This window comes from Ochotona princeps, chromosome 4 (assembly GCF_030435755.1).
Source record: "Ochotona princeps isolate mOchPri1 chromosome 4, mOchPri1.hap1, whole genome shotgun sequence".
Classification (NCBI taxonomy): domain Eukaryota; kingdom Metazoa; phylum Chordata; class Mammalia; order Lagomorpha; family Ochotonidae; genus Ochotona; species Ochotona princeps.
This window is the reverse complement of record NC_080835.1, coordinates 90,384,836-90,396,370: the sequence shown is the minus strand read 5'-3', so window position 1 is coordinate 90,396,370 and position 11,535 is coordinate 90,384,836. Positions and strand designations below refer to the sequence as shown.

Here is an 11,535-nt window from a genome sequence, read left to right as displayed (position 1 = left end):
AGGGGTCGCCCAGGTGTCACCCAGCCGCTGCGTTCTTTTTTTTTTTTTTTCTTTTTCCTCGACTTCTACCGGGGCCGAGCATTAGGCCCCGCCTCGGCGTACTTCACCTGGAGAGGCGTCCCCCACTCAAACTCAGGTTGTCTCAGGCGCGTTTCAGTACCGCGTTCGACTGTGTTCTATCTCAGGCCTGCCATTCCGTTGCCACGGGCGACCACACAATGCCTTCCCCTCCCGCCCCTCCGTGGAACGCCCCAGCGCCGCCCGCCCGCCGAGGGGCTCGCTGCCTGTGACGTCACCGGCGGGCGGGCTCGCTCCTCTCTTTCTGATTGGCTGTTGAAGACGTCCGTTAGGACGTGCGGCCCTTTCCGCGTGCGCCGTGAGAGTGGGCGTCGCTGCGGGGGTTTGTGGTAGGGGCTTCCAGGCCGGGCACCAGCCGCGCCCTGCCCCTTCCATCTGGGGTTCGGGGTACGGTCGCCCCTGGTGGGCGGCTCCCGAATCTTGAAGAAGAGCTCGAGAACTCGGACCACCCGAGAGCTGCAGAGCCGCTCTGGGCAGGCAGGAAGATGGCGGCGGCTTCTGTGTCTGCGACTTCTGATTCTCAGTTCTCGGTATGGAGCGACTGGTTGCACGAACGGGCTTTCGGTCCATCTTGGCGCTTCTGGGAGTTTTGCCCAGGTTTCCGGACCCGCTAGTGCTGCTGACCCGGTCCGGGAGGACGGCGTGGTGTGCGCCTGGCCCTCCCTCCGCTACCCAGAGGATGCATGCACGCTCTGGCTCCCCGAGGCGCGGGCTCGGCTCTCTGCTTGCCCCGCGTCCTCCATCTGGCTCCCCAGACAGGGCCAGGGCCGGGCTGGGCTGACCGTGCCCACTCGAGGCCTGCGGACACGCTGCCCTGCGGTCACGCTGCCCCTGCGGTCACGTGAGCGTAACGGCTCCTTTGAAATCGCGCCTGGCGGGTCGGAGAGCGCCTGCGGCATCCGCGGTCCTTCCAGGCGTGGCTCAGGCGGGTGACTTGGCCTCTTAGCGACTGCCTGGAGCTGTTCTCAAGGCCTGAGCGCTGCCCCATCCCGCGGTGTTTCTAAGGCTGCAGGCGCGGACAGCTGGTCATACTGCTTTTTGCCTGCCCCAGGGACACCTGCCGGTTTAGCTTATGGGTGTATGTCACGAGCTTTGTCTTGGGAACTGCCTCGCTGGGAAAAGATGAGAAGCAACAAAACAATCTGTACTCCGTACTTGTAGAAATGCTTAGTCCCCGGCATAGGCAGGCTCAAGAATCGCACAGGTGAATAGAGTGGAAACCGCGAATTAGATGATAGATGATTGCTACACAGCATGGTATTAGGGTAAGCTACCATTACCAGAGCAGTTTAGCCAGGAGTGGTTAGCTGTGCTTGGGAAGGATAGAGAAGGTTCCCTGGAAGGAACCTTCCAGCTGCACGTTGAAAGAGTTCTATGTACTTGGCGCAAAACAAGAAGGAAAAAGCATCTCAGGCATTTGTGCATTAGTGGGTACTTTTCAGGAATTTTCAGTAATTGAGAATGTACAGAGAGATACGAGTACTAGGACTAGAGTAGGAGTGCTAGTGAGAAAGAAGCCTGGAGAATGTCAAGGAAATCTAAAAAGGAAGGACGTGTGGAGAAGAGGAAGGTGAGGGTTGCCTTGGATAAACCGCACTTTTCGGTTTCCCATTCCTGTTGGGGTTTGAGAGAGGCCAGAAGGCTCCCGGCATTTCGGGGGAGCCGGCTAACAAGTGTGCACAGCTTGGGAGAGGTTCGGAAGTCACGCCTAGAGGATTCCTTCAGGTGTTAGAGCAGTGAGAGGTGAGACAAAGAGGAATTAGTGAAAGATACCGTTGAACTTGGGAGGAGAGGGCTATTTTCCGAGTGTAATACCAGGACACCAGTTGAACTGCACTTTGCTGAGGCCGCCTGGCCAAGCAGTGGAACTGGGAACCGACCTTAGTCCACATAGCAGTCTCCCCTTTAGTTACAGAGTGTTCGGTGAGAAAGTAAGTGTTTAAGCTCAGATTTAAGTAGATGCTAAATCAGGAGTCCTAACTCAACTAACTTAACCAATTTGAAGTTATAATTTGGAAGCTGGTTTTTAAACAAAAGTGGTTAAATTATGTAGTTCCTTAATGCGTAAGAAATGACAGCTTCCATGTCCCATCAGAAGCAAGCCTGTCGTTTCCATGAGAAGTCAGAAAGCAGTTTAGGTTAATAAACACTCATATGAGGATACCTAACTCAGATGGCTGCTCGTGTAGATTTTAAGCTCCTGTGTTCAGCATTGATTAGCCTAATGGGCAGCTAATCGCAAATGGGAACACTTTTACCAGACAAGGAGTTTGCACACCTGAGTTCAGTCTTTAGGAAGCAGCTATCTTAGTAGGTTTCACGTGGTCCTTGTTAGTGTTTAAGTGAAATAGTTGTAAGCACATTAAGAACAGCATGCAGCATTTCGGTGTTTCAGCAACTTGGAGAGGACAGGAAAACTTACCTATTCTTTCAGCCAGGCCTTTTAGCCAAGTTGTTCAGTGGCACCGTATGAATTTACCCCAGAAGTTATCGTGAAATGGTTATTTTTTAATATATATAAACTGCAAGATTTATTTCCAAGTTGTGTTTCCATATGTTTGGAAGGCATGCCAGATGGAGGTCCATCTCTTGGTTGCATGAGGTGCTTTCCAGGTGGAATTTTTGCAGCAGGCTGAGCAGAAGCGGTTGAGAGGGCAGCTGGGATGCAGAGCAGGTGCTGCAGCATGGGGCATAGCATCTGAAGCAGCAGTGTAGGCCGCTGCTGCGGGGATAAACAAATACCTTCATGCTCTTGCAGCATCATTTTCCTGGTGTCCCTCCCTCCCTCCTTGCCCTCAGTTTTAAGTCTGATACATAGTATTACTTAATACACATTGTTTCATGTGGTAACTCTTTTAATCCTCAAAAATGTAAGAGGTTGGCATCACTGTTTCCATTTTCAGGAGAATATAATGAGGTACAGAGAAGGTTAAGTCAAGTTTCCATAGTTACTGGATGAAAGTGCCTCCTTTATACTTTTGTGTAATGTCTTGATAGACTTCAGAGTTAAGACTTCAATAGAGTTTGACTTTTTGCAAGATATAATAATGCTATTGGGGTCATTCTTTTAATCTCCATATATTTAGTTTCTCTAGAAGAGCAGTTATGCTCCACATGGCAGAAGACTCCCTGAAAGTGTTGAAGGACCCCTGTAAGGGGTAATGGGACTGGGGTGTCTGAATCCTTGTTGTGAAGGAAATCTATGACAGCCTTCCCTGCCTAACCACATGTTGCTGACTGTATTTTCTTCCTGCACAACAATCAGCGCGTCTAACAGTGATTGTAGAAGTAGATGGGAAAATCCAAGGATCCACGACAAAGAATCTGAGCAGGCCAACTCTAGAGCAATGATCTTTCAGCTGCAGGCAGAGTTGGGGGTTACAGTAGTAACATGTAGTGGCCATGTCTAGCTGATCATGCTCCCAACAGCAGAGTACGAAGACAGTCCAGCGAGAGTATCCGAGCTACGCTGATACAGGTCTGTGCAGCTCAGCTGTTCATTCAGGTCCGATTCCAAAGCAGAAGCACCCACGTATACATTTCAGAAGTGAGAATAGAGTTTATTATTTAACAGTAGGAATAAACATACAGTCATGTGGGCACACATCACTTTGCAGGGCTGCAAGAATTCCAGCTCACCTAAATTGTCTAGTACACACTGTCAACATGCTGGGTCTTAGCAGATGTTCATTTTTGGCATTCCTTGATAATGCAAAATTATTTTCCAAAGCTATTATGAATGTCTTCCAGCAGTTCTTAATTTCCTATGCAATAACTAGTATCATTCCACTTGTACATTTTTGTTAAATAGTGGGGTGTGAAATAGTGTACTATTTTTTTCTCTGATTTGTTTTCCTAATCCTTGGTGAGGATTCACTTTTTGATATTACCTTTAATAGTTTTTAATGTTTTTTTCCCCCCTGAAATGTCAGTTGGTGTCTCTTTCAGATGAGTTCTGTATATTTTAAGGATTTATTTGTTTTTATTGGAAAGTCAGATTTACAGAGAGTAGGAGAGGCAGAGAGGAAGATCTTCCATTCTTGGGGACGATTCACTCCCCAAGTGACCACAACTGGTGCTGAGCCAATCTGAAGCCAGGAGCCAGGAGCTATTCCGGGTCTCCCACAGGGGTGTAGGGTCCCAAGGCTTTGGGCTGTCGTCGACTGCTTTCCCAGACCACAAGCAGGGAGCTGGGTGGGAATTGGGACTTCCAGGATTAGTAGCGGTGCCCATATGGGATCCAGGTGCGTTCAAGGTGAGGCCATTAGCTACTGTACTACTGCATTGGGCCCAAATTAGTTCTATTTTATTGCTGATCTGCAAGCATTTATTTATGTTTTTTGGGGTTTTTTTGTTTGTTTTGTTTTAATCCTCAGTTATAATTTCCAAATTTGTCTTGACTACATTTGATATATTTTACCTGATAAAATTATTCATGTGCTGCAGTAAAATTTGTTAATCTTGTAGTGATTAGTGATTTTTAAGTTGTGTACTTAAAGCTGTCTTCTAAATCCTTTATTATTGAAGACCTTCTCCAGTGATTTGCATTACTAGTTCTATCTAGTAATTGCAGTGTGAGTTTGGGATGTTACCAGACCATCATTTTTGTTATTTTTCTGTCTACTAAGATAGTTGGTGGATCTCCTCCTCTTTGTCTTCCTTGTTTCTCAAGAGAAATGTTGCCTATTCATCTGTTGCTTTTCTTTGAATTCTAGAATCTGCTACTGGCATGTTAGTTGATGTTTTTCATTGAATTTCCAGTTTAGTTGAGAATAACTGAGTTGTTTTTTGTTTTCTGTCTCTTAAAGATGAAAATGGAATGCATCTTGAATGTGGCAAGCCAATGGATTGTCAGTATGGGGAATGGTATAGTGTGGAGAGTGGTGGGCAGTAAGACCAAGGTTAGCCTTGAAGTGATAGATGTACTGGTTAGCTCCTATAATGGCTGTGGTGGCTGGGGCTACGCCAAGCCAAAGCCAGGAGTCTGCAACTCCATCCAGGTCTCCTAAGTGGCTGACAAGGTCCCATGTCACTGGGGTGTATCTGGATGCTGCTTCAAGTCACAAGTGCTCTGCTTCTGTTCCAGCTCTTTGTTAAAGTTCCAGAGGAACCTGAAACACTTCCGTTCGTGTGCCAGACCTGGGTAGAACTCCAAAATATATTTTTTAAATTGTTGATAAGCCTGAAGAGTTTTTTTTTTTTTTAAGCATGGATGGAGGAAATTTGATTAAGAAGGAGAATAGAACATAAAAAAAAGATCAGCATAGATACATTGGTGGGTCCTCTTCTTGCCAAATTAGTGTAAGACTGCCAATGCTGTCAGCCAACCAAACACTAAAGCCTCTGGTTTTGTGGAGAGAAAGTTGGGTATGAGGCAGCCAAGCATTAGTCAGGAGCAGTGCTCAACCCTGACTTCATGAAGTAACCTCTTAGAAAACATTTACTAGAAAAGGGGCAAGGTGGAGAGATCAGATATGAGAATTAAGGAAAGGGGAATTCTAGGTTTCCTACACGGTTGCATTCAGTGATGTGCCTTTTCAGGCTTCATATCATCAGAAGTGATAGCCTTAGCACTGGAACATAGTCCTCTTCCAGGTGCCTCTAAAACAGGGTTTCAGCTTCCCATTGCGTTTGAAAGGTGACGGATGTGATACCTTGCTGCATGTGAATACACTCATTACAGTAGGCTTGGTGTTTGTGTACCATTTTTGAGACTTATTCTGTTGACAGAAATAAACTCTTGATAAGATGCAGGGTGATTCAGGGCAGAATGTGAGTGTGGCAGAAACAAAAAACAGCCTCTGGTGAAATGTTCCAGAGTGTTTGAATTCTAGTCAAAATTTGTTTTGTGCAAGAGATGTACACCAACCTAGGAGAGGTGGGCTTTAGTTAAGTATATCTGCATGGTGGATAGCATTCACTGATTGAGAATTACTCTCATGAGAATGTGATTGGCTACAAAAATTTACCTAGACAGGCAAATTGCAGTCTAGGAAAAGACTGCTAGTTGCAGAGGATATTTTGGGATTAGGCATGTATAAGTTAAAAAGGTGCAGGACAGCAGGTACTTAAGGTTGCTGCAATTGACTAACACAAAGCAGATGCCAAGAATTCTTTTTTTAAGATTTATTTTTTACTTGGAAGGCAGATTTTACAGAGAGATCTTCATCCACTGTTCGCTCCCCAAATAACTGTAGTGGCCAAAGCTAGGAGCTTTTTCCGGGTCTTCTGTGTGAGTACAGGAGCCCAAGGACTTTAGCAGTCCTCTACCAATTTCCAAGGCCATAAGCAGGGAGCTGCATCAGAAGTGAAGCAGCCAGGGCATGCACCAATACCCTCAAGAGTAATAAGAATCGTAGTTCTGGTGGGATCCAGTGCAGTGGCTCAGTTGGTTAATCCTCCCCCTTCAAGTGCCAGGATCCTAAATGGGCACTAATTCATGTTCTGGCTGCTCCATTACCATCTAGCTCCCTACATGTAGCTTTGGAAACCAGCTGAGGATGACTCAATGCCTTGGGACCCTGCACACGTGTGAGGGACCCAGTAGAAGCTTCTGGCTTTAGGTTGGATTAGCTCCAGCCCTTGGCAGCCACTTGAAAAGTGAAGCAGTGGATAGAAGATCTTGCTCTTTTTCTCTCTGTAAATCTGCCTTTCCAATAAAAACAAATCTTAAAGAAATAGCTCCTTTGCACTACTCCTCAACCAAGTTCCAAGAGCTATTTTACTTGAATGCTTTGTAGGCTTTTGGATTACAGATTGTTCTGTTTGCTTTGCAAGCTCTTTGCCAATCTTTTTCATTTTCACAACTAGAGTACGTGTGTTATACTTCTGTGACTCCACTGGAAATCTGCATGGCTTTGTGGACTACTGGAAGAATCAATCTTGTTGGAAAATCAAAGTTAAAGATTATTAGGTTAGTCATTTAAGCCCAGAAATAACCAGTTTCCTGACTTGGCTTAATTACATCTTATAATTTTTTTTACAGGGTTAGCTGTGTGCCCTGAATTTAATTTAAACAATACATACTTATTTGTGGTTATTATGCACATTAGAATTCAAAGAATACCTGATAGTAGCAAACCTCATTATTGATTAAAGCGGTATATATTCCAATACAGGGAGAGGCAAGCAGTGGGGTCATTGATCATTCTTATAAAAGCCCTACATTTACATCACCCTAGAAGGTGTGAGGAAGACTGGAAATATAACCTATCAGACTCATAACTGGTAACTCATAGACAACAGACTCGAATTAGTATTAGACAGTAGCAAAACTACAAAGGCATATGGGGGAATCAGGAGTAATCCTAACAACCTCTTAACAGGAGGTCATACGCGTAGAGCAGGGAGGGGACCCCAGAGTGGAGCAGGTGGACAGAAGGAGGCTTTTATCCCAACCCTGAAGACTCCCAGATCCTCACCAAGGACTACCATTACGAGCACCAAGGACTACATCCCTACTGCCAAGGAGACCACTGGGAGATGGAGTGCCTTCGGAAACCAAGAACTCTGAGGTCAACCACCCCCATTTGGATCTACCACATGGGATGAAAGAATCCCAAATCCTGCCTTGGAGGATCCAAGGTCATCGGAACAACAACCAGGATCCCTGAGGGTTCCGCAGAAACAGAACAGTAAACTTCCTTTGGGACTAGGGAGAGGAGCTTTCTCTGGTCCTTGCCTGCTTCCAACTTTGGGTCCCCACCCCCTCTCGTAATAACCATCAGGAGCACTTCAGAAACCCCTCAAAACAAACAAACAAACAAAACTAGAATAGATAGAGAACAACAAGGAAAGCTTAGAAACAGACAGGAAACAGCGGGGATGCACTTATAACTCACTGGGTGGGACACAAAGATTAGTTACTCCTAACTGGGGTATGGAAGATTTCTCTGCACACCCCTCCTAAACATGCTCACCTAAACTGTTGACATATATCCTGTTAGAATTATAGAGTTATACCACCTGAAAAACAGCCAGGTTCAGCGAAATCATGCTTCAATGCTATAAACTGCTAAAGACTAAAATTAAAATAGGCATGAGACAGCTGAATAGCAATCTAAGCCATTTTAAGGTGTATGGAACACGGTTGAATGTAAACCAAAATTGAAATGTCTATGAAGAAGTCACAGGTTGTGGTTGAGAACCTGCATTTTCCTATTAACATATTGGTTAATCAATACCATGTCAATTAATGCCATAATGTTGTAAATGGTTGGAAATATTATGTTAGGGCTTTTAATTGATTGGGATGATACTCTGCCGGCTCTACCTTCAGACCAGAGATGGTCCCACCAAGAAACCATTGAACTTACCAGGACAATAAGATGCTGGACTCTATGCTTGGTAAAAACCTCCAATGAAAGAATCTCAACTGAATTTGAACTATGGAAATGCAACAAGGTGGAGCAATCCGTCCTGGGGGAGGGTGTGGGGGGGGCAGGGGAATCCCACTGCATAAAAAAATGTATCACATAATGAAATGTAATTAATTAAAAAAATGAAATGCAATAAAAACATATGCTTAAAATAAATTAATTTTTTTTTAAAAAGCCCTACATTTAAAGGAATGGCAAATGTTTCCTTACTAATTGGTAAAAGTTTGTGAAAAAGGCCTGTATCTGGGGAATTCACTGAAGGTAATCTTCCAGGGCTAACAGTATCTTGGCTGACTTGGGTTTCTGACATCACCCTTCCACTGTTAGATCCACAATTTTTAACTTGGAAATGGAATCTCCAATTTTAGAAAGTTGAATACAAGTGTAGTTTACTCTTTTGATAACCTTTCTTTACTCCAGAATGGTTTGATTTGGTGATAGTGCATAGTTTTGTAGCAGTATCTGATATTGTAAAACAGCAGGGAGAATGTTTTTCTACAAAAGACCATTTGGATATTTAATTGTGTATTTATTTTTATTGAAAAAGCATATTTACAGAGAGAAGGAAAGACAGAAAAGACAGAGAAAGATCTTCCATCTGCTTGCTCTCACCCCAAATGGTCATGATGGCCAGAGCTGAATCCATCTGAAGCCAGGAACTTCTTCCAGGTCTCCCTCGTGGGTACAGGGTCCCAAGACTTTGAGCTGTCCTCTACTGCTTTCCCAGGCCACATCCCGGGAGCTAGATGGGAAGTGGAGCAGCCAAGATATGAACTAGTGCCCATATGAAATCCCAGTACTTGCAAGGCAAAGATTTAGCCACTAAGCCATTGTGCCTGACCCTGGGTATTTATATTATACATGGACAATACAAAACTATCAACTTAAAAATCAGCATTCTGTGTATTCTCTCAGTATTGTCTCACCTGCAGTTGCCTTGGCAGAGTCACAACCAAATGATTTTTGCACACTGGCTAAATATCTGCAACCCTGATGGAAAAATGCTGACTTTTCTGAGTGTATGTATTTAAGAATTTCTACACAGCATAATAACGATAAATTATTTTGTATTTAGTGTTATTTTTCTGTTGCCTCTCTCAGTGGAACATGGATAATATAGTTCTTAGTTATTAATTTTTTGCAGTTTAGATGTGCTATTTCATTTTAATTTTTGAAACATTGATTCCTGGGTTTTTCTTTTCCAGAACATGTTAACTGAACCATCAAGGTCTAGTGGAAGTATGGTTCGACGTTCTTCATCTGCATATGTAGTATATCCACCCGACAAGCCTTTCCTCAACAGTGACCTGCGACGCTCCCCAAATAAGCCTACATTTGCCTATCCAGAAAGCAACAGCAGAGGTGAGAGCCTGCTTTTACTCACCATTTTAAGATTGGTGATTTTATCTTCAATTTTCTTTTTTCAAGGAAATACATTCCCCTCCACTATGATTTAAATTCCCCAAAATACAGTGCTTCTCTGGTTGATTTTTTTTCTTTGTTTGTGGAACATCATTATTCATCAACTCATTAAAGCTCTGTCATCTCCAACACCCATCAAATTGTGTTTCTACTGCAGAGGTTCAAAAAGCCTATGGGTGGTTTCCTTCGTTCTTACTGCTTTGCTTTGGGCCCTCATCATCTGTTGCCTGTGTGTTCAGGAGTTCAGTCTGGCTTGTGTTAATAGTAATAAAGTCTTACATCTTTCATCATCACCTTCTGTGACTTGCAGACTTCATCTCGACCCTGTCTTAGAAGACCCTGTCGTCTTTACCTACACGTGTTTTGGCTTGAGCACCTTGAAATATATTTGTTTCTGGAACATTTCATCTATCTTAGTTGTGGGGAGGGGCAGAGTTTTGTTTTTCTTACTGTTGTTACATTTACGGATTACCACACACTTAACAATTTTGAATGACAAATTTATTACCTCAGTTTTTCATAGGTTAGAAAACTAGATACATTCATCTGAGTCTTAGAAGGTTGATATCGGGTGTTGGCCGTGACTGGGACCCTACTGTGTCCTAGAGGCTGTGGGACCAGATCTGCTACCAAGTTTACTCAGATTCTTAGCTAAATTCTGTTGCTTACAGTTCAGGAGAGAAGTTCCATTGCCTTGCTGTCAGTTTTGGCCAGTCTTTGTTCGTAGAGACCATCTTTTTTTACTTTCCCTTTTGCCTTGTTATCCCTAGCAATAACAGTGGGCAAATCTCTTTTATGCTGCAAATACGTCAATATATTTCTCGAACCACATTCAAAGAAAATGTTTCTGTTCATATGACTAGATTGGGTCCAGCCAGGCATTCTTTCTGTCACATAGCATGAGGGCTTCGGAGGATCACCATGACCAAAATTCCAGCCATTAGAAAATTCAGTACAGGTTCACTATAGAACACATTGTTAGTACAAGTGCTGTAGACACACAAGTCCAGTAGGATTCATGACTCTAAGCCTACAAAATTTCTTTTCCCAAAGGCTACTACTGAGAGGCCTACTGTACTAACTAATGTGCTGTTGAAGTATGTGCATTTCTTTTAGAATGGGTATTACCTGTGCCTACTTCCAATATCGACATACTGATATATGTGTAGGTAGGTAGTTAGGTAAGTAGGTATTTTACTATATACTTTCCAAAAAATTACTATTTTTAATTTATTTGGTGGCAAACCAGCAGATAGTTCTTTAAACTTTTGCAGCAACCTCATGAACAGGCTGAGCTAAAAAACCAGGAACTCAATTCAGGTGTCTCATATTGATGGCAGAAACTCAAACCTCTTAAGTGATCAACTGTGGTTTCCCAAGATCTGGCATTATCAGGAAGCCAGAATCTGGAGTAAAATATGAATTGAAACCCAGGCACTTGGACATGGAATGCAATTGTCCCAACAGTATCTTAAATGCTGAGCCAAATGACTTTTCCTCTCCCCTAAAATTATTACTAACCCGACTGATCACCAGAGAAAAAAAGGTTTATGTTGGGAAGTTGCAAAGCTCCCAGCGCAGGTACATTTCTTCAGAACTCAGACAACTTGAATTGCGTTTGACAACAAGCGCTGTCATAAAAATAATAGATTAACTT

At 43.6% G+C, this 11,535-nt stretch overlaps 1 protein-coding gene across 4 annotated transcripts in view; it reads left to right on the top strand.

Moving 5' to 3' along the window:
• Positions 1-189: 189 nt before the first annotated feature.
• The window catches only part of CEP57 (centrosomal protein 57), a 29,889-nt gene continuing 18,543 nt past the window's right edge, over positions 190-11,535 (top strand). Inside the window, exons 1-2 of one of the 4 annotated variants that reach the window (XM_058664002.1) lie at positions 190-608; positions 9,662-9,818. In XM_058664002.1, coding sequence (XP_058519985.1) covers positions 564-608; positions 9,662-9,818 — 202 coding nt within the window. In that variant the 5' untranslated portion in view covers positions 190-563. Of the gene's footprint in view, positions 609-983; positions 1,283-6,803; positions 6,992-9,661; positions 9,819-11,535 lie in introns of those variants that run through there. The other 3 variants (XM_058664000.1, XM_058664004.1, XM_058664003.1) reach the window with 3 other exon arrangements.